Raw genomic sequence first — 21,071 nt, forward strand, 5'->3', positions numbered from 1 at the left:
TGAGCACGTCCCCGACCCCTCGGCGTGGCATGGGGTGGGGTGGGATTGATATCTCAGGCGGGATAGGATGGATGTGATTGGGAATGGGGATTGGGATGGGGACTGGGATGGGATTGGGATCTGAGGTGGGATGGGATGGGTGGGATTGGGATTGGGGATTGGGATGGGGACTGGGATGGGATTGGGATCTGAGTGGGGTGGCGTGGGGTGGGGTGGGATTGGGATCCCAGGCGGGACAGGATGGATGGGGTTGGGATGGGGACTGGGATGGGATTGGGATCTGAGGTGGGATGGGATGGGTGGGATTGGGATTGGGGATTGGGATGGGGACTGGGATGGGATTGGGATACAAGGTGGGACAGGATGGATGGGGCTGGGATCCCAGGTGGGACAGGATGGATGGGGCTGGGATGCCAGGTGGGACAGGATGGATGGGACTGGGATCCCAGGTGGGACAGGATGGATGGGGCTGGGATCCCAGGTGGGACAGGATGGATGGGATTGGGATTGGGGATTGGGATGGGGATTGGGATGGGATTGGGATGCCAGGTGGGAGAGGATGGATGGGGCTGGGATCCCTGGGGCGCTGCTGACGCCGTGGCCCTGCAGGTACGTGGATTACCCCATCTACGACGTGCTGCAGATGGTCGGCCACGCCAACCGCCCGCTGCAGGACGACGAGGGGCGCTGCGTCATCATGTGCCAGGGCTCCAAGAAGGTGGGGCATGGATGGATCCAGGGACATTCCTGGGATTCTAGCCAGGGTGGGCCTTCTCCAGATGGTGGATGAGCCTCACCAGGGTTGGCATAGGATTGATGGGATGGGATCCAAACCCTCATTCAGGGTTGGGATCACCATGAGGACAACCCAAACCCTCCCAGAGCACTTCACTGGGTGTTCCCACACCATTTTTGTGATGAATTCTTGAATTCTTTCCCTTCTTCCGCCTGTCCTGTTGCAGGATTTCTTCAAGAAGTTCCTGTACGAGCCGCTGCCAGTAGAGTCTCACCTGGACCACTGCATGCACGACCACTTCAACGCCGAGATTGTCACCAAGACCATCGAGAACAAGCAGGACGCCGTGGACTACCTGACCTGGACCTTCCTGTACCGCAGGATGACCCAGAACCCCAACTACTACAACCTGCAAGGTGGGAATGGGGTCTGTGTGCCAGCAGGGAGAATGGTCCTTGGGAATGTCCTGGGGTGGTAACGGTGCTGGCAAGCCTGTCCCATCCCATCCCATCCCATCCCATCCCATCCCATTATCCCATCATCCCATTGCATCCCACCCCACCCCATCCATCCCAATTCCATCTCAATCCCATCATTCCCATCCCATCCCCTCCCATTATCCCATCATCCCATCCCATTATCCCATCATCCCATCCCATTATCCCATCATCCCATTGCATCCCACCCCACCCCATCCATCCCAGTTCCATCTCAATCCCATCATTCCCATCCCAATCCCATCCATCCCATGATCCCGTGACCCCCGGTCCCGCCGCAGGCGTGTCCCACCGGCACCTGTCGGATCACCTGTCGGAGCTGGTGGAGCAGACCCTCAGCGACCTGGAGCAGTCCAAGTGCATCAGCATCGAGGACGAGATGGACGTGGCACCCCTCAACCTGGGCATGATCGCCGCCTACTACTACATCAACTACACCACCATAGGTGCCCCAAAACCCCGCGATTCGGCTCTTTTCCCCCCAAAAATCCGTGGGGTGGGGGGTTTGATGCCAAAAAATCTATGGGGTTCGGGATTTCAGCCAAAAAAATCTATGGGTCTAGGGGTTTCAACCAAAAAAAACCCCATGGGTTTGGGGGTTTCAACCAAAAAAATCTATGGGTTTTGGTGTTTTCCCCCAAAAAAAATCTTGGTTTCCCCCCCTCAAAAATCCCAGTTTTGCTGTGTTGTCCCAAAAAATCCCTTGTTTTGTTAATTTTCCTTCCAGAAAAATCCCTGGCTTTGGGTTTTCCTGCCAAAATTCCCAATTTTTGTGTGTTTTCCTCCAGAACTGTTCAGCATGTCCCTCAACGCCAAGACCAAGGTGCGGGGGCTGCTGGAGATCATCTCCAACGCCGCCGAGTACGAGAACATCCCCATCCGGCACCACGAGGACAACCTGCTGCGCCAGGTCTGGGATTGGGATGGGATCACTGGGATGGGGTCAACGGGATCATTGGGATCCATGGGATAGGGTCAGTGGGATCCATGGGAACATCCCCATCCGGCACCACGAGGACACCCTGCTGCGCCAGGTCTGGGATGGGGATGGGATCATTGGGATGGGGCCAACAGGATCCTTGGGATCCATGGGATGGAGTCAGTGGGATGGGATCAAGGGGAACATCCCCCTCTGGCACCACGAGGACAACCTGCTGCGCCAGGTCTGGGATGGGGATGGGATCATTGGGATGGGGCCAACAGGATCCTTGGGATCCATGGGATGGAGTCAGTGGGATGGGATCAAGGGGAACATCCCCCTCTGGCACCACGAGGACAACCTGCTGCGCCAGGTCTGGGATGGGGATGGGATCATTGGGATGGGGTCAACGGGATCATTGGGATCATTGGGATCCATGGAATGGGGTCAGTGGGATCAATGAGATCCATGGGAACATCCCCATCCAGCACCACGAGGACAACTGCTGCTCCAGGTCTGGGATCTGTGGGATAAATGGGATCAATGGGATGGGATCAACAGGATCAATGTGATGGGTTGAGAATAGGATCAGTAGGATCGATGGGGTGGGATGGGATGAGCACTCAACAATCCCAACTGCGTTCATTCCATAATCCCAAACCTCTCTCCCTCCTCCACCCCGGTGATGAAACTGTTTTTGGGGTCCAGCACCGATTTGGGGGTTGGGCACTAAAGGGTTTCTCCTCCACCCCCAGCTGTCCCAGAAGGTGCCCCACAAACTGACCAACCCCAAATTCAACGACCCCCACGTCAAGACCAACCTGCTGCTCCAGGCCCACCTGTCCCGCATGCAGCTGAGCGCCGAGCTGCAGTCTGACACCGAGGAGATCCTCAGCAAGGTGGGACCCCAGACCCCAAAACCCCGCTCGGGGCACACAGCAAAGGGTTCTTGGGATGAGGAGCTGGAGGGATCCCCCATCTGTCATGGGAAAATGGGCTGGATTTGGGGTGGGATTTATGGCCGAGGAAAGCGGGGCGGGATATTGAGGTTCTCCGGGGGTTGCTCCATCCCATGGGGGCAGTTCTGCTGGGATTCCATCCCCTAGGGTTAGTTCTTCGGGAATTCCATCCCCTAGGGTCAGTTCTGCAGGAATTCCATCTCATGGGGTCAGTTCTGCTGGGATTCCAGCCTGGGTCCCACCATGGGGTCAGTTCTCCATGTGGTCACTCTTCAATGGGGTCAGTTCTGCAGGAGCTGCTCCAGCCTGGGTCCATCCCATGGGGTCCCTATCCTGTCCATGCCACTGACCATCCCTGTCCCTCCCTGTCCGTGTGTCCAGGCCATCCGGCTGATCCAGGCCTGCGTGGACGTGCTGTCCAGCAATGGGTGGCTGAGCCCGGCGCTGGCCGCCATGGAGCTGGCCCAGATGGTCACTCAGGCCATGTGGTCCAAGGACTCGTACCTGAAGCAGCTGCCCCACTTCACCTCGGAGCACATCAAACGCTGCACGGACAAGGTACAGCCCCGGGGACACCCAGGGGACACCTTGGGGACACCCAGGGGGCACCTTGGGAACACCCAGGGGGCACCTTGGGGACACCCAGGGGACACCTTGGGCCGACTGTGGGCATTGCAGGGCGTGGAGAGTGTGTTCGACATCATGGAGATGGAGGATGAGGAGCGCACAGCGCTGCTGCAGCTGCCCGAGGCGCAGATCGCCGACGTGGCGCGCTTCTGCAACCGCTACCCCAACATCGAGCTGTCCTACGAGGTGGGGGACAGGGACAGCATCCGCAGGTGAGACCGGGGTCAGCGGGGTCAGCGGTGTGGGGACTGGGTCATTGGGATGGGATTGGGGTCGTTGGGATGGGATTGGGGTCATTGGGATGGGAGTGGGGTCGTTGGGATGGGAGTGGGGTCGTTGGGATGGGATTGGGGTCATTGGGATGGGAGTGGGGTCATTGGGATGGGAGTGGGGTCGTTGGGATGGGATTGGGGTCGTTGGAGTCATTGGGATCATTGAGATCGTTGAGTTCATTGGGATCATTGGGATCATTGGGTTGGGGATGGCTCTGCAACTGCTGCCCCAACATGGAGCTGTCCTACAAGGTGGGGGACAGGGACAGATCCACAGGTGAGACCGGGGTCGTTGGGGTCATTGAGATCATTGGGATGGGGTCATGGAGGTGGTTCTTCAGCCATGGATGGTACCCCAACATGGAGCTGTCCTACAAGGCGGGGGACAGGGACAGCATCCGCAGGTCTGTGTGGGATTGGGATCAGGACTGGGATCATCAGGATTGGGATTGGGATCATTGGGGTCATCAGGATCGGGATGGGGGTCAGGATCATGGTGTGATCCCGCTGTTGCTGATCCCATTCTCTGTCCCCAGCGGTGGCTCGTGGTGGGGCTGGGATGGGGTTTGGGGTTTGGGATGGGATCAGGACGGGGTTTGGGGTTTGGGATGGGGTTTGGGGTCACTGATCCCGTTGTCCCCAGCGGTGGCCCCGTGGTGGTGCTGGTGCAGCTGGAGCGTGAGGAGGAGGTCACCGGGCCGGTCATCGCCCCCCTGTTCCCACAGGTACCGCGGGGTCGGGATCCCATCGATCCCAATCCCATCCAGCCCATTAATCCCACTGTCCCCAATGTCCCTGATGTCCCCAACGTCCCCACAGAAGCGTGAGGAGGGCTGGTGGGTGGGGGTGGCACTGAGGTGACAGTGTCCCTGATGTCCCCGATGTCCCTTTTGTCCCCACAGAAGCGAGAGGAGGGCTGGTGGGTGGGGGTGGCACTGAGGTGACAGTGTCCCTGATGTCCCCGATGTCCCTTTTGTCCCCACAGAAGCGTGAGGAGGGCTGGTGGGTGGTGATCGGTGACTCCAAGTCCAACAGCCTCATCTCCATCAAACGCCTGACGCTGCAGCAGAAGGCCAAGGTGACACTGGGGTGACACTGGGGTGGCACTGGGGGTGACACTGTGGGGTGACACTGTGTGACACTGGGGTGCCACAGGCTGGGTGACACTGGGTGACCCCAGGTGACACAGAACTGCCACGTGCTGGGTGACACTGGGTCACACCGCGGTGCCATGGGCTGAGTGACCCCGGGTGACACTGGGCTGGGTCACACCGTGCTGCCACTGGTTGGGTGACCCCAGGTGGTCCCTGGTGACACTGGGTGACGTCCCCGGGTGAAGCTGGACTGGGTCAGTCCATGGTGGTACAGGCTGGGTGACTTTGGGTGACACTGGGCCGGGTCACACCACGGTGCCATGGGCTGGGTGACCTTGGGTGACACTGGGTGACCCTGGGCCGGGTCACACCACGGTGCCACCTGGGCTGGGTCACACCACGGTGCCACGGGCTGGGTGACCCCGGGTGACACCTGGGTGACCCTGGGCCAGGTCACACCACGGTGCCACGGGCTGGGTGACCCCGGGTGACACTGGGTGACGTCCCCAGGTGAAGCTGGACTTCGTGGCGCCGGCGGCGGGCGCGCAGCACTACACGCTGTTCTTCATGAGCGACGCCTACATGGGCTGCGACCAGGAGTACAAGTTCAGCGTGGACGTCAAGGAGGCCGAGAGCGACTCCGACTCCGACTGAGCCCCACGGCCCCCTGGGGATCCCAAAAATCCCTCAGGATCCCAAATGTCCCAGAGAAAACCCTCAGAATCCTAAAAAAATCCCAGCAAAATCCCAGAATGTACCAGAGAGCCCCAAAAAGTCCCTCAGAACCCCAAAATATCCTTCAGATCCCCAAAATATCCCAGTAAAACCCCAAAAATCTCAGAGAATCCCAAAATATCCCACAGAATCCAAAAAAATCCCGGGAAAAACCCAGAGAATCCCAGCAACAACCCGGTAAGGTCCCCCAGATCCCCCTCCCGCGTTCCCGTTGGGTTTTAGGGTTCGGATGTTTTGTACAGAGTTTTTTTAGGTTGGAATAAACTTCGGGATGCGACTCGGCCTCGGTGCTGGATCTCAAATTCCTGGAACCCAAAACTCCTCCACCCCAAATCCCCGAGTCCCAAATTCCAGGGTCCCAAACCCCTGGATCCCCAAACTCCCAGATCCCAAATTCCTGGATCCCAAATTCCCTAATTCCTGGAGGCCACGGGAAGGTCCTGGAGGTCCCCAGTGTCCCCAGGAGCAGCGGCTGCACTGGGGACAGCTCATTCCCGGTGTTTCCCCACTTTATTCCCTTCTTTTTGGGCCAATTCCCAGTTTGTTCCCAGGACTTGCGCACCAATTCCTGGTGCTTTTAGAACAACTCCCAAATTTATTCCCGTTATTTCCAGGACAATTCCCGGTTTTTTTTTCTCCCAGTTTATTTCCAGTGCTTCTGGGACACCCCCCCAGAGTTTTTTCCCAGTTTATTGCTGGTATTTCCCATCCATCCCCACAGTCTTCCTGGGACTTTGCCCGCCATTTTCCAAAACTTTGCCCGCCATTTTCTCATTGGTTTCCCGCCATTTTCTCGTTGGTTTCCCGCCATTTTCTTGTGGTTTCCCGCCATTTTCTCGTTGCTTTCCCGCCATTTTCTCGTTGTTTCCCGCCATTTTCTTGTTGTTTTCCCGCCATTTTCTTGTTGGTTTCCCGCCATTTTCTTGTTGTTTCCCGCTATTTTCTCGTTGTTTTCCCGCCATTTTCTCGTTGTTTCCCCGCCATTTTCTTGTTGTTTCCTGCCATTTTCCAAAACTTTTCCCGCCATTTTCCCGATGTTTTCCCGCCATTTTCCCGTTGTTTTCCAGCCGTTTTCCCGCCGTCGCTCAGGCGTACTCCAGGCGCGCGGCCCCGCGGGGCTCGGGGCCCTTGGCCGGGCTCAGGCAGTCGCGCAGCTCCAGCTCCATCTTCTTGGCCTTCAGCGCCGCCGAGTGCAGTTTCTCCAGGAACTCCGGCATTCCTGGCGACCCCAGACGCTGGCAAACCCTGCTCCCAGACCTTCCCCCTTTTCCCCCAGTTTTTTCCCCATTTTTTCCTGGTTTTTTCTCCATTTTTTCTCCCAATTTTTCCCCTTTATCACCCCAATTTTTTCCCATTTTCCCCCTCAGTTTTTCCACTTTTTTCTCCATTTTCTCCCAATTTTTTACCCTTTTCCCCCAATTTTTTCCCATTTTCCCCTCAATTTTTCCTGCTCTTCTTCCCTTTTCTCCCCAATTTCTCCCACTTTTTCCCCAATCTTTTCCAATTTTCCCCCCAGTTTTTCCCTTTTCCCTCCCCACTTTCCCTTTTCCCTGAGTGCAGTTTCTCCAGGAACTCCGGCATTCCTGGCAACCCCAAAGGGTGGGAAACAATTCCCAACCCCCTTTCCCAATTTTCCCCAGTTTTCCCCCGTTTTTTTCCCCTTTTAAATTTTTTTCCCCAATTTTTCCCTTTTCCAACCCCATTTTTCCATCTTTTTTCTGGCTTTTCCCATTTCACCCCTTTTCCCACCATTTTCCCACCTTTCCCAATTTCCCTCCTTCCTTCCCCAACTTCTCCTTTTCCCCCCAATTTTTCCCCCTTTCCCCTCCCTGATTTCCCCCCAGTTTTTCCTTCTCTTCCTCGCCCTTTTTCCTTTCCTTTTTCCCCGGATTTCCCTGGGATTTTTAGGAATTTGGGTTTTTTTGGGAATTCTCACCGCTGGACACCATCCAGCTGAGGCAGTAGCGTGGGAACACGGTCTGGGGGTTGTCGCTGTACGTCAGCAGGTAATCGAAGCCGTTCTGGGAAACACCAAAAACCCCAAAATTCCCAACAATTCCCGGCAGGAACTGGCCCAGATCCCAAATTCCCAAAAGTTCCCCCCAAAATTCCCTTTTTTTTTTTCTTTTTTCCAATTTTTGGGGCTTTTCCCCCCCATTTTTGGGATTTTCCTCCCCCTTTTCCCACTCCCACCCCCAGAACTGACACCAGCCCCACAACAATCCCAGGATTTTCCATTAATTTCTTGGATTTTTCCATTTTTCTGGAATTTCCCTGGATTTTCCGGGATTTTTGGGCATCCCCACCTCGTCGAAGCCGCGGTGGGGCCGGATCACCATGTGGGATTCGTAGCTCCGAACCCGGACGTGCTCGGGGTCCTCAGGAATCCCGGGATGCTCCACGGCCCTGCGGGATTATTTGGGAATTCTTTGGGAATTCGGGACCATCCCGAAGTTTGGGGTAGGCTGTGGGGGGGGGAAGCCAAAAAATTCCCCAAAAATATGATTGGGATTTTTGGCGTGGGAATTCCCAGAATTCCAGGAGGGATTTTTTTGGGAATTCCATGGGGCTTTTTTCCCCTGGAATTCCATGGGCTTTTCCCAGAATTCTGAGGGGTTTTTGGGAATTCCAGAGAGTTTTTTTGGGAATTCCATGAAGGTTTTTTTTTTTTGGGAAATTCCAGGGGGAATTTGAAGGAATTCCATGAGGGGTTTTTTGGGATTTCAATGGGGGATTTTTCGGGAAGTCTAGAAGGGATTTTTTTTGGGAATTCCGCGGGATTTTTTTGGGAATTCCGCGGGATTTTTTTGGGAATTCCAGGGGATTTTTTTGGGAATTCCAGGGGATTTTTTCTGGGAGTTCCGTGGTTTTTCCGGATGCCGCACCGGGAGACGAGCACCATGAGGTTGCGGTCGCTGTCGACGCTGTAGCGCCGGACGTAAACGTAATCCCGGGAATACATCGGGTACTGCAACGGGAACAGCGCGGTCAGAGCCCGGCCCAATCCCTGATCCCAGATCTGGATCCCAATCCCACCCCTGATCCCAATCCCTGATCCCAGATCTGGATCCCAATCCCATCCCTGATCCCAATCCCTGATCCCAGATCTGGATCCCAATCCCACCCCTGATCCCCATCCCTGATCCCAGATCTGGATCCCAATCCCATCCCTGATCCCCATCCCTGATCCCAGATCTGGATCCCAATCCCATCCCTGATCCCCATCCCGGATCCCAGATCTGGATCCCAATCCCATCCCTGATCCCAATCCCTGATCCCAGATCTGGATCCCAATCCCATCCCTGATCCCAATCCCTGATCCCAGATCTGGATCCCAATCCCATCCCTGAGCCGCATCCCGGATCTCAGGGAACAGCCCCAGATCCTGATCCTGATCCAAACTTGGATCCCAGACCCCAAAATAGATCCCGAATCCCAGGGGCTCACCGGGAACTGCGCGACCCAGTGGATCCCCTCAGATCCCAGATCCCAAATCCCAATCCCAGATCCCAATCCCAGATCCCAAATCTCTCACCGGGAACTGCGCGACCCAGTGGATCCCCTCGGATCCCAAATCCCAGACCGAGATCCCAATCCCAGATCCCAGATCCCAGATCCCAAATCCCAATCCCAGATCCCAATCCCAGATCCCAAATCTCTATCCCAGACCGAGATCCCAATCCCAGTCCCCTCGGATCCCAAATCCCAGACCGAGATCCCAATCCCAGATCCCAGATCCCAGATCCCAAATCCCAATCCCAGATCCCAATCCCAGATCCCAAATCTCTCACCGGGAACTGTGTGACCCAGTGGATCACCTCGGATCCCAATCCCAGATCCCAATCCCAATCCCAGATCCCAATCCCAGATCCCAATCCCAGATCCCAGATCCCAATCCCAGATCCCAAATCTCTCACCGGGAACTGTGTGACCCAGTGGATCACCTCGGATCCCAAATCCCAGAACCCAAATCCCAATCCCAGATCCCAAATCCCAAACCAAGATCCCAAATCCCAATCCCAATCCCAGATCCCCTCTCTCTCACCGGGAACTGCGTGACCCAGTGGATCACCTCGGATCCCAAATCCCAGAACCCAAATCCCAATCCCAGATCCCAAATCCCAAACCAAGATCCCAAATCCCAATCCCAATCCCAGATCCCCTCTCTCTCACCGGGAACTGCGTGACCCAGTGGATCACCTCGGAGCCCGTGGCCGGGTCGCGCTCCACCACGTCGAGCTTCAGCACCAGCGAGTCCCACTGCTTGCGGTACTCGGTGTCCAGCTGGGAACGGCCAACACCGGGATAACGGGAACAACCCGGGAAAACGGGCGGGAAATCCCAGGAATAAACCCGGGATAACGGGAACCACCCGGGAAAACGGGCGGGAAATCCCAGGAATAAACCCGGGATAACGGGAACAACCCGGGAAAACGGGCGGGAAATCCCAGGAATAAACCCGGGATAACGGGAACAACCCGGGAATAAATCCCGGAATTCCAGGGAAAATCCCAGGAAAACGGGACTGGGGAAAACCCGGGAATAAATCCCAGAATGATGGGGAAAAAATCAGGATATAAACACCAGAATTCCAAGGAAAATCCCAGGAAAAAGGGGTTGGGGAAAACCCGGGAATAAATCCCAGAATGATGGGAAAAAAATCAGGATATAAACACCAGAATTCCAAGGAAAATCCCAGGAAAAGGGGACTGGGGAAAACCTGGGAATAAATCCCAGAATGATGGGAAAAAAATCAGGATATAAACACCAGAATTGCAGGGAAAATCCCAGAATTCCAGGGAAAAACAGGATGGGGGAAAAACCCAAAATGCCAGGGAAAAATAGGATTGGGGAAAGATCCTGGAATTCCAGAGAAAAATGGGAATGCCAGGGAAAAACTTGGAATTCCAGAGAAAATCAGGGTGAGGAAAACCCAGAATCCCAGGGAAAACCAGGATCATGACAAACAGGGATTGGGAAAATCGGGATGGGGAAAAACTGGGATGAGGAAGGCCAGGAAACCCCGGAATTCCAGGGAAAAATCCCTTCCCCCACCCCGATCCCAGAAAACCCTCAGGGCGGATCCAGAATTTCCAGGAATGTTTGGGAAAAATGGGATTGGGAACTTTCTGGGATGGGATCAAAAATGGGAATTTTCCAGGTTTTTCTGGGATCCACCCGGAATTCTCAAAGATTCCCAGCCCTGGAGTCAAAACCCAGCTGGAATTCCAGGAATTCCCAAGGAATTTTTGGGGATTTCCAGGAATTTCCAAGGAATTTTCAGGAATTCTGCTCACCTGGACGTTGAAGAATTGCCTGGGAGTGACGTCGGTGTAGGAGCCGAAAACTGCGGGAAAATCCCAAAAATCAGCAAATCCTGGGAATCCCAAAATCCTGGGAATCCCGAAATCCGGGGACTTGGGGAATTCTGGAATTTTGAGGATCCCTCACCTCGGTGGTGGAAGAGGGCGGAGCCGGGATTTGGGGAATTTGGGAATTTCAGGGATTTTGGGGAAGTTGGGGATTGGGGAATTTTGGGGATTCGGGATTCTGGAAATTCAGGAATTTGGCAATTTCAGGGATTTGGGAATTGGGGATTGGTGAATTTCGGATTTCAAGAATTTTGGGATTTCAGGATTTTTGGGAATTGGGGATTTGGGATTTCAGGATTTTGGGATTTTTGGGAATTTGGGAATTGGGGATTTGGGGTTTCGGGATTTAGGGAATTGGGGATTTCAGGATTTTGGGAAAAACTTGGAATTCCAGAGAAAATCAGGGTGAGGAAAACCCAGAATCCCAGGGAAAACCAGGATCATGACAAACAGGGATTGGGAAAATCGGGATGGGGAAAAACTGGGATGAGGAAGGCCAGGAAACCCTGGAATTCCAGGGAAAAATCCCTTCCCCCACCCCGATCCCAGAAAACCCTCAGGGCGGATCCAGAATTTCCAGGAATGTTTGGGAAAAATGGGATTGGGAACTTTCTGGGATGGGATCAAAAATGGGAATTTTCCAGGTTTTTCTGGGATCCACCCGGAATTCTCAAAGATTCCCAGCCCTGGAGTCAAAACCCAGCCAGAATTCCAGGAATTCCCAAGGAATTTTTGGGGATTTCCAGGAATTTTGGGAATTCCGCTCACCTGGACGTTGAAGAATTGCCTGGGAGTGACGTCGGTGTAGGAGCCGAAAACTGCGGGAAAATCCCAAAAATCAGCAAATCCTGGGAATCCCAAAATCCGGGGACTTGGGGAATTCTGGAATTTTGAGGATCCCTCACCTCGGTGGTGGAAGAGGGCGGAGTTTGGGAATTTCAGGGATTTTGGGGAAGTTGGGGATTGGGGAATTTTGGGGATTCGGGATTCTGGAAATTCAGGAATTTGGCAATTTCAGGGATTTGGGAATTGGGGATTGGGGAATTTCGGATTTCAAGAATTTTGGGATTTCAGGATTTTTGGGAATTGGGGATTTGGGATTTCAGGATTTTGGGATTTTTGGGAATTTGGGAATTGGGGATTTGGGGTTTCGGGATTTAGGGAATTCGGGAATTGGGGATTTCAGGATTTTGGGATTTTTGGCCAATCGGGAATTTGAGATTTCAGGATTATTGGGAATTTGGGATTTCGGGATTGAAGGAATTGAGGAATTTGGGATTTCAGGATTTCGGGAATTGGGGATTTCAGGATTTTTGGGGATTTGGGGAATTTGGGATTTCAGGATTTTGGGAATTTGAGATTTCAGGATTTTTGGGAATTGGGGATTTGGGGAATTTGGGATTTCAGGATGTTGGGGATTTGGGAATTCAGGATTTTTAGGAATTGGGATTTCAGGATTTTGGGGATTTGGGATTTCAGGATTTTTGGGGATTTGGGATTTCAGGATTTTTGGGAATTGGGGATTTGGGGAATTTGGGATTTCAGGATTTTGGGGATTTGGGATTTCAGGATTTTTGGGGATTCGGGATTTGGGATTTAGGGAATTGGGGAATTTGGGATTTCAGGATTTTTGGGGATTTGAGATTTCAGGATTTTTGGGAATTCGGGATTCTGGGATTTCAGGATTCTGGGATTTCAGGATTCCGGGAGCCGGGGGGCGCACCTCGGTACTGGAAGAGCGCGGAGCCCGGGATGGGGCGGCGCCAGAGGCGGAAGTGCTCGCGCTCCATCACCGGCTCCCAGCCGCGCTCCTGCGGCGGGGCCTGCCCGGGGCTCTGCAGCTGCTGCAGCTCCTGCGCCGACCTGAGATCCGGTTTGACGGGATTGGGAGCCCAATTCCCGGGGTGTAATCCCAGCGCTCCCCGGGTCCCGGTCCCGGTGCTCCCGGTGCTCCCGGTGTTGCCCATGTCCCGTTCTCGGTACCCCCGGTGTTCCCAATATTCCCAGTATCCCATTCCCAATATTCCCGGTATTCCCAGTATCCCACCATTCCCGGTATCCCATTCCCCCCATTCCCGTTATTCCCCCCGTTCTCCCCTCACCGCCTCAGCTCCTCCTCCTCGATGCGCTGCCCGTCCCACACGAAGGCCGCGGTACCGAGCGCGGCCATCAGGGTGCCCCGCGGCGCGCCCGGGCCGCACCGGCCGCGGGATCCTCCCCAGCGGCCGCTCCCGGAGCCGCTCCCGGTTCCTCTCCCGGTCCCTCGCGCCGCGCGTCGCGCTCCAGCGCGTCATCGCCCCGCGCCGCGCCCCTATTGGTCGGCGCGGCGCCGCCCCGCGCGGTGATTGGTTAGAAGGGATAAGGCCACGCCCACCAGCGCGTGATACCGGAAAGGGGCGTGAGGGCGAACGGGAGACGGGGGCGAAGCGGTGGGCGGGGCTTGAGCCTGGCCACGCCCCCGAACAGCCGTGGGGGCGGGGGGTTTGGGGCTCTTTGGGGGATTTTGGGGATTTTTGGGGATTTTTGAGGGTTTTTGGGGGTTTTGGGCGGTTTTTGGCGCTCTTTGGGGTTGTTATGGGGCGCTGTGGGGGTCTGGGCGGTTCCGGCCTTCCCATTGGTCCGTGCAGCGCCGCCCTGCGCGGTGATTGGCTGCAGAGGAGGAAGCCGCGCCCACCAGTGCACGAGACCGGAAAAGGGCGCGGCAAGGGCGGAAAGGGGCGGGGCTTGGAAGGGTGGGGCTGTTTGGGGCGGGGCTTGGGCGGGGCCACGCCCCCAGCGGGGGATCCCGGGCATCGGGATTTTTGGGATCCACCCCCTCCCACTCCCGACCCCCACCCCTCTATTCCCAAATCCCAAATCCCCGGGCAGCGCCGCCCTCCCTCCTCCCGTCCCCGGGGTTTTTTTGGGAATTCTCTCCCGAAAATCCCATTTGTCACAGATTTATTCGCGCCCTCTTTGCATATCCAGGGAATCCCGAAGCCTTTCCCGGCGGATCCCAAATCCCGGGATTCTCCCCGGGGGTTTTTAGGGTCGATTTGAGCCTTTCCCGGGAATTTTTTTTTTCCCGGGAATTTTTTTTTTATTTTTCCAGGATTTTTCTGGGATTTCCCTCCCGGGGGAGCTCTTGCATAGCCAGGGGGAAGAAAAAATGGGAAAAAAGAGCAGGAAAATGGGGATAAAAGCGGGAAAATCGGGATAAAAGCAGCAGGACCTCTGAGGAGTCGGATCCTGGGGTTAAAATTCCCTAAAAATTCAGGAGATTCCCTAAAAAATCCCCTCCAAGCCCAAGCGTTCCAGGAATTTTGTTGGGAATTTCAATCCTGACTGGATTTTTTTTTCCTATTTCTTTTTTTTTTTTTCTCCCAAAAAAAAAATTCTGGGAAAAATCAGAGCGGGGAAAAAATTGGGAATTTTGTGGGGAAAAAGTGGGATGGGAGTGGAGGGATTTGCATAAAAGCTCCGGGATTTTCCAGCAGGGCTCATCCCGAGTTCCCGGGAGGCCAAAATTCCCAAATTTTGTGGGATGATCCCAAAATAAAACCCCCGGAGGCGATCCCGGAATTCCCAGAGCCTGGAATAAAGTGCAGAATGTCCATGGGGGGGAAGGGCAGCGGGGATGGGAATTCCCAAATTTTAAATAGGGGGAGAAATATTCCCGTGGGAAAAGGGGGGGCTGAGCTGGAGAGGGGCCGGGCTGGGGATCCCAGAGTTTGGGGTCTGGTGGGAATTGGGGATCCCAAAGTTCTCAGTCCAGGGGATCCCAAAGTTCTGGATCCGTTGGGAATTGGGCATCCCAAAGTTCTGGATCCGTTGGGAATTGGGGATCCCAAAGTTCTTGGAGGATTTTTGAGGGATTTTTGGGGGAATTTGGTGGGAATTTTGGGGGAATTTTGTGGGAATTTTGGGGGGGAATTTAGGGAGGAATTTTAGAGGGGATTTTGGTGGAATTTTGGGAATTTTGTGGGAAATTTGGGGGGAATTTGGGGAGGAATTTAGGGAGGAATTTTAGAGGGGATTTTGGGGATTTTTGGGGATTTTTGAGGGTTTTTGGGGGTTTTGGGCGGTTTTTGGCGCTCTTTGGGGTTGTTATGGGGCGCTGTGGGGGTCTGGGCGGTTCCGGCCTTCCCATTGGTCCGTGCAGCGCCGCCCTGCGCGGTGATTGGCTGCAGAAGAGAAAGCCACGCCCACCAGTGCACGAGACCGGAAAAGGGCGCGGCAAGGGCGGAAAGGGGCGGGGCTTGGAAGGGTGGGGCTGTTTGGGGCGGGGCTTGGGCGGGGCCACGCCCCCAGCGGGGGATCCCGGGCATCGGGATTTTTGGGATCCACCCCCTCCCACTCCCGACCCCCACCCCTCTATTCCCAAATCCCAAATCCCCGGGCAGCGCCGCCCTCCCTCCTCCCGTCCCCGGGGTTTTTTTGGGAATTCTCTCCCGAAAATCCCATTTGTCACAGATTTATTCGCGCCCTCTTTGCATATCCAGGGAATCCCGAAGCCTTTCCCGGCGGATCCCAAATCCCGGGATTCTCCCCGGGGGTTTTTAGGGTCGATTTGAGCCTTTCCCGGGAATTTTTTTTTTCCCGGGAATTTTTTTTTTATTTTTCCAGGATTTTTCTGGGATTTCCCTCCCGGGGGAGCTCTTGCATAGCCAGGGGGAAGAAAAAATGGGAAAAAAGAGCAGGAAAATGGGGATAAAAGCGGGAAAATCGGGATAAAAGCAGCAGGACCTCTGAGGAGTCGGATCCTGGGGTTAAAATTCCCTAAAAATTCAGGAGATTCCCTAAAAAATCCCCTCCAAGCCCAAGCGTTCCAGGAATTTTGTTGGGAATTTCAATCCTGACTGGATTTTTTTTTCCTATTTCTTTTTTTTTTTTTTTCCCAAAAAAAAAATTCTGGGAAAAATCAGAGCGGGGAAAAAATTGGGAATTTTGTGGGGAAAAAGTGGGATGGGAGTGGAGGGATTTGCATAAAAGCTCCGGGATTTTCCAGCAGGGCTCATCCCGAGTTCCCGGGAGGCCAAAATTCCCAAATTTTGTGGGATGATCCCAAAATAAAACCCCCGGAGGCGATCCCGGAATTCCCAGAGCCTGGAATAAAGTGCAGAATGTCCATGGGGGGGAAGGGCAGCGGGGATGGGAATTCCCAAATTTTAAATAGGGGGAGAAATATTCCCGTGGGAAAAGGGGGGGCTGAGCTGGAGAGGGGCCGGGCTGGGGATCCCAGAGTTTGGGGTCTGGTGGGAATTGGGGATCCCAAAGTTCTCAGTCCAGGGGATCCCAAAGTTCTGGATCCGTTGGGAATTGGGGATCCCAAAGTTCTGGATCCGTTGGGAATTGGGGATCCCAAAGTTCTGGATCCCTTGGGAATTCCAGATCCCAAAGTCCTCAGTCCATGGAGAATGGTGGATCCCGAAGTTCTCGATCCACAGGGAATTGGGGATCCCAAAGTTCTCAATCCATGGAGATCCCAAAGTTCTGGATCCATAGGGAATTGGGGATCCCAAAGTTTTTGATCTGTAGGGATCCCAAAGTTCTGGATCCATTGGGAGTCGGGGATCCCAAAGTTCTTATTCCAGGGGGATCCTGAAGTTCTCGGCCTGTTGGGAATTGGGGATCCCAAAGTTCTGGATCCCTTGGGAATTCCAGATCCCAAAGTTCTCATTTCACTGGGAAGTGAGGATCCCAAAGTTCCTCGATCCATTGGGAGTTGGGGATCCCAAAGTTCTCAGTCCAGGTGGATCCCACTCCCCTCATTCCAAGGAAAACCCACCTGGAGCAGGAGATCCCAACCTTCTCCCCGGCGTCCCTCCGGAGCCACGGAACCAACTCCGGGATCGAGGCCCCTGAGGAGCTCCCGGGATCCACCGGGAGAAATCCTCCCCTGGAAGAACTTCCAGGATCTGTCCAAAGCTGAAAGAGTTCTTGGGATCCACCTGGAGAAATCCTCCCCTGCAACAGTTCCCGAGATCCACCTGGACAAATCCTGCGTTGGAAGAACTTTTGGGATCCACCTGGACAAATCCTCCCCTGGAAGAACTTCCCGTGTCCATCCACACCAATCCTTTGCTGGAAGATCTCTTGGGATCCACCTGGACAATTCCTTCGTCGAAAGAGTTCCTGGGATCCACCTGGACAAATCTTCTCCTGGAAGATCTCCGGACACCACCCCAACCAACCCTCCCACACCCCGCGACGATCCGGCCTCTCCGTCCACTCGATCCGCCGCGATCGTGGTGGCCACCGTGACCGTGATCATGGAGACTGGCATCAAGGTGACCACAACCATGGTGACCACAGTCATGGTGGCCACCACCACGCTGACCATGACCACGGTGACCGGGATCAAGGTGACCGCCATCATGACGACCATGATCATGGTGGCCACCATGACAATGACCGGGATCACAATGACCGCAATGATGGTGGCCACCACCACGACAACTGGGATCACGGTGACCAGGATCAAGGTGATCACAGTCATGGTGGCCACCATCATGACGACCATGATCATGGTGACTGGGATCACGGTGACCACCATCACGACAACCATGATCATGGTGACCGGGATCAAGGTGGCCGCCATCATGGTGGCCACCATCATGACAACCATGATCATGGTGACCAGGATCAAGGTGGCCGCCATCATGATCCCAAAGTTCTGGATCCATTGGGAGTCGGGGATCCCAAAGTTCTTATTCCAGGGGGATCCTGAAGTTCTCGGCCTGTTGGGAATTGGGGATCCCAAAGTTCTGGATCCCTTGGGAATTCCAGATCCCAAAGTTCTGGATCCCTTGGGAATTCCAGATCCCAAAGTTCCTCGATCCACTGGGAGTTGGGGATCCCAAAGTTCTCAGTCCAGGCGGATCCCACTCCCCTCATTCCAAGGAAAACCCACCTGGAGCAGGAGATCCCAACCTTCTCCCCGGCGTCCCTCCGGAGCCACGGAACCAACTCCGGGATCGAGGCCCCTGAGGAGCTCCCGGGATCCACCGGGAGAAATCCTCCCCTGGAAGAACTTCCAGGATCTGTCCAAAGCTGAAAGAGTTCTTGGGATCCACCTGGAGAAATCCTCCCCTGCAACAGTTCCCGAGATCCACCTGGACAAATCCTGCGTTGGAAGAACTTTTGGGATCCACCTGGACAAATCCTCCCCTGGAAGAACTTCCCGTGTCCATCCACACCAATCCTTTGCTGGAAGATCTCTTGGGATCCACCTGGACAATTCCTTCGTCGAAAGAGTTCCTGGGATCCACCTGGACAAATCTTCTCCTGGAAGATCTCCGGACACCACCCCAACCAACCCTCCCACACCCCGCGACGATCCGGCCTCTCCGTCCACTCGATCCGCCGCGATCGTGGTGGCCACCGTGACCGTGACCGGGATCGCGGTGACCGCAACGATGGTGGCCACCGTGACCGTGATCATGGAGACTGGCATCAAGGTGACCACAACCATGGTGACCACAGTCATGGTGGCCACCATCACGTTGACCATGACCACGGTGACCGGGATCAAGGTGACCGCCATCATGACGACCATGATCATGGTGGCCACCATGACAATGACCGGGATCACAATGACCGCAATGATGGCGGCCACCACCACGACGACTGGGATCACGGTGACCAGGATCAAGGTGACCACAGTCATGGTGGCCACCATCATGACGACCATGATCATGGTGACCAGGATCAAGGTGGCCACCATCATGACAACCATGATCATGGTGACCAGGATCAAGGTGGCCGCCATCATGACAACCATGATTATGGTGACTGGGATCACGGTGACCACCATCACGACAACCATGATCATGGTGACCGGGATCAAGGTGGCCGCCATCATGGTGGCCACCATCATGACAACCATGATCATGGTGACCAGGATCAAGGTGGCCACCATCATGACAACCATGATTATGGTGACTGGGATCACGGTGACCACCATCATGACAACCATGATCATGGTGACCGGGATCAAGGTGGCCGCCATCATGGTGGCCACCATCATGACAACCATGATCATGGTGACCAGGATCAAGGTGACCACTGTCATGGTGGCCACCATCATGACGACCATGATCATGGTGACTGGGATCACGGTGACCACCATCATGACAACCATGATCATGGTGACCGGGATCAAGGTGGCCGCCATTATGGTGCCCACCATCATGACAACCATGATCATGGTGACCAGGATCAAGGTGGCCACCATCATGACAACCACGATCACGGCGACCGGGATCAAGGCGACCGCCATCACGGCGGCCACCACCCTGCCGACCGCCATCACGGCGTGTAGGCGGGCGGCGGCTGGAACTGGTTGACCACCTCGTAGTCGGGGCCGTAGGGCTCGGCCTCCTCCATCTCGGAGAGCAGCTCCAGGGCCTGCTCCTCCTCCTCGCTGGGGTAGTGCCGCAGCAGGTTGGCGGCCGTGGCCAAGATGGAGGCGCCGCCGGCGCCGGCCACCAGGTAGAAGCTGACGGCGAAGGTGACGAACACCTGGGAGCCGTGGTACTTCTTGTGCTGCTGCTGCTGAGCCAGCAGCAGCTCCGAGGCCCAGTAGCAGAACCCGATCACCGTGGCGCACTGCAGGACTGGGAAAATGGGAAAAAACATGGAAAAGTTGGGTTGGATTGGGGAAAAATGGGGAAGAACGTGGAAAAGTTGGGTTAGATTGGGGAAAAATGGGGGAACACATGGAAAAGTTGGGTTAGATTGGGGAAAAATGGGGAAAAACATGGAAAAGTTGGGTTAGATTGGGGAAAAATGGGGAAAAACACGGATAAAACCATCAGAAAATGGGTAAAACTGGGGTGGGATTGGGGCCTGGGGTCTCCAGGAGCAGCTCTGAGGTTCAGGAGCAGAACCCGATCACCGTGGCGCACTGCAGGACTGGGAAAATGGGAAAAACATGGAAAAGTTGGGTTAGATTGGGGAAAAATGGGGAAAAACACGGATAAAACCATCAGAAAATGGGTAAAACTGGGGTGGGGTTGGGGCCTGGGGTCTCCAGTAGCAGAACCCGATCACCGTGGCGCACTGGAGAACTGGAAAAAAGGGGTTAGATTGGGAAAAATGGGAAAAAAACATGGAAAAGTGGGGTTAGATTGGGGAAAAATGGGAAAAAACATGGAAAAGTTTGGTTAGATTGGGGAAAAATGGGAAAAAACATGGAAAAGCTGGGTTAGATTGGGGAAAAATGGGGAAAAACATGGAAAAGTTGGGTTAGATTGGGGAAAAATGGGAAAAAAACATGCAAAAGTTGGGTTAGATTTGGGAAAAATGGGAAAAAACATGGAAAAGTTGGGTTAGATTGGGGAAAAATGGGGATATTTGTTGCTTTTTTTTCTCAATTTCCAGGGGATTTTGAGGGAGTTTTTTGGATGGAATTCTGCCGTGCTTTTTTAAATTTTTGTGGGATTTTTTGGGGATTTTTGGGAGGGAATCCCACCACTTTTTTAAAATTTTTTGGGTGATTTTCAGGTGGAATTTGACCACTTTTTTTTAAATTTTTTGGGGGATTTTTGGGAGGGAATCCCACCACTTTTTTTTAAAATTTTTTGGGTGATTTTCGGGTGGAATTTGACCACTTTTTTTTAATTTTTTGGGGGATTTTTGGGAGGGATTTGACCTTTTTTTTTTAAATTTTTTTGGGGATTTTTGGGAGGGAATCTCACCACTTTTTTTTTTAATTTTTTGGGTAATTTTCAGGTGGAATTTGACCACTTTTTTTTTAATTCTGGGGGGATTTTTGGCGGTTTCCTTGGGGTGACCCCACCTGTGAGGATGTGGGCGAAGGCGTAGCGCCTAAATTTTTTGGGGTGATTTTCGGGTGGAATTTGACCATTCTTTTTTAA

General features: G+C 54.2%; 3 protein-coding genes across 4 annotated transcripts in view; 2 read left to right on the forward strand and 1 right to left on the reverse strand.

Annotated features, from left to right (window-relative positions):
* Positions 1-6,121, forward strand: part of SNRNP200 (small nuclear ribonucleoprotein U5 subunit 200) — a 29,874-nt gene extending 23,753 nt beyond the window's left edge. The window contains exons 36-45 of the mRNA XM_041404616.1: positions 610-718; positions 963-1,152; positions 1,515-1,679; positions 2,022-2,143; positions 2,908-3,051; positions 3,493-3,669; positions 3,790-3,950; positions 4,654-4,735; positions 4,996-5,088; positions 5,615-6,121. Coding sequence (XP_041260550.1) covers positions 610-718; positions 963-1,152; positions 1,515-1,679; positions 2,022-2,143; positions 2,908-3,051; positions 3,493-3,669; positions 3,790-3,950; positions 4,654-4,735; positions 4,996-5,088; positions 5,615-5,758 — 1,387 coding nt within the window. The 3' untranslated portion in view covers positions 5,759-6,121. The remainder of the gene's footprint in view (positions 1-609; positions 719-962; positions 1,153-1,514; positions 1,680-2,021; positions 2,144-2,907; positions 3,052-3,492; positions 3,670-3,789; positions 3,951-4,653; positions 4,736-4,995; positions 5,089-5,614) is intronic.
* A 499-nt stretch (positions 6,122-6,620) lies between these two features.
* On the reverse strand, positions 6,621-13,486 carry STARD7 (StAR related lipid transfer domain containing 7). 2 transcript variants are annotated; one of them, XM_041404653.1, is made up of 8 exons: positions 13,314-13,486; positions 12,935-13,074; positions 11,137-11,186; positions 10,013-10,123; positions 8,725-8,807; positions 8,146-8,245; positions 7,776-7,860; positions 6,621-7,058 (listed from the first exon to the last, which is right to left on the reverse strand). In XM_041404653.1, exons 1-8 carry the CDS (start codon positions 13,379-13,381, stop codon positions 6,925-6,927), a joined length of 771 nt encoding a protein of 256 aa, XP_041260587.1. In that variant the 5' UTR covers positions 13,382-13,486; the 3' UTR covers positions 6,621-6,924. The 2 variants fall into 2 exon arrangements, with proteins under 2 accessions (XP_041260587.1, XP_041260586.1); XM_041404652.1 differs by lacking the exon at positions 11,137-11,186 and adding an exon at positions 11,980-12,029.
* Positions 13,487-15,557: 2,071 nt separating this feature from the next.
* Positions 15,558-19,680, forward strand: LOC121336001. The gene is made up of 2 exons (XM_041404635.1): positions 15,558-17,840; positions 18,906-19,680. The coding sequence occupies exons 1-2, from the start codon at positions 17,463-17,465 to the stop codon at positions 19,536-19,538; spliced, it is 1,011 nt and encodes a 336-aa protein (XP_041260569.1). The 5' UTR covers positions 15,558-17,462; the 3' UTR covers positions 19,539-19,680.
* The last annotated feature ends 1,391 nt before the right edge of the window (positions 19,681-21,071 follow it).

Source organism: Onychostruthus taczanowskii, unplaced genomic scaffold (genome assembly GCF_017590055.1).
Source record: "Onychostruthus taczanowskii isolate IOZ18803 unplaced genomic scaffold, ASM1759005v1 scaffold217, whole genome shotgun sequence".
Classification (NCBI taxonomy): domain Eukaryota; kingdom Metazoa; phylum Chordata; class Aves; order Passeriformes; family Passeridae; genus Onychostruthus; species Onychostruthus taczanowskii.

Bases quoted from the DNA above. Each gene is read 5' to 3' on its own strand.
- STARD7 (XM_041404653.1), bottom strand. From the start codon at position 13,381: ATGGCCGCGCTCGGTACCGCGGCCTTCGTGTGGGACGGGCAGCGCATC. The intron at 11,187-12,934 runs GTGCGCCCCCCG...ATTTTCCCGCAG, and splicing joins CGCGCTCTTCCAGTACCGAG to TTTTCGGCTCCTACACCGAC. The intron at 8,246-8,724 runs GTGCGGCATCCG...ATAATCCCGCAG, and splicing joins CTCATGGTGCTCGTCTCCCG to GGCCGTGGAGCATCCCGGGA.
- LOC121336001 (XM_041404635.1), top strand. From the start codon at position 17,463: ATGGAGACTGGCATCAAGGTGACCACAACCATGGTGACCACAGTCATG. The intron at 17,841-18,905 runs GTGGCCGCCATC...ACCAGGATCAAG, and splicing joins TCATGGTGACCAGGATCAAG to GTGGCCACCATCATGACAAC.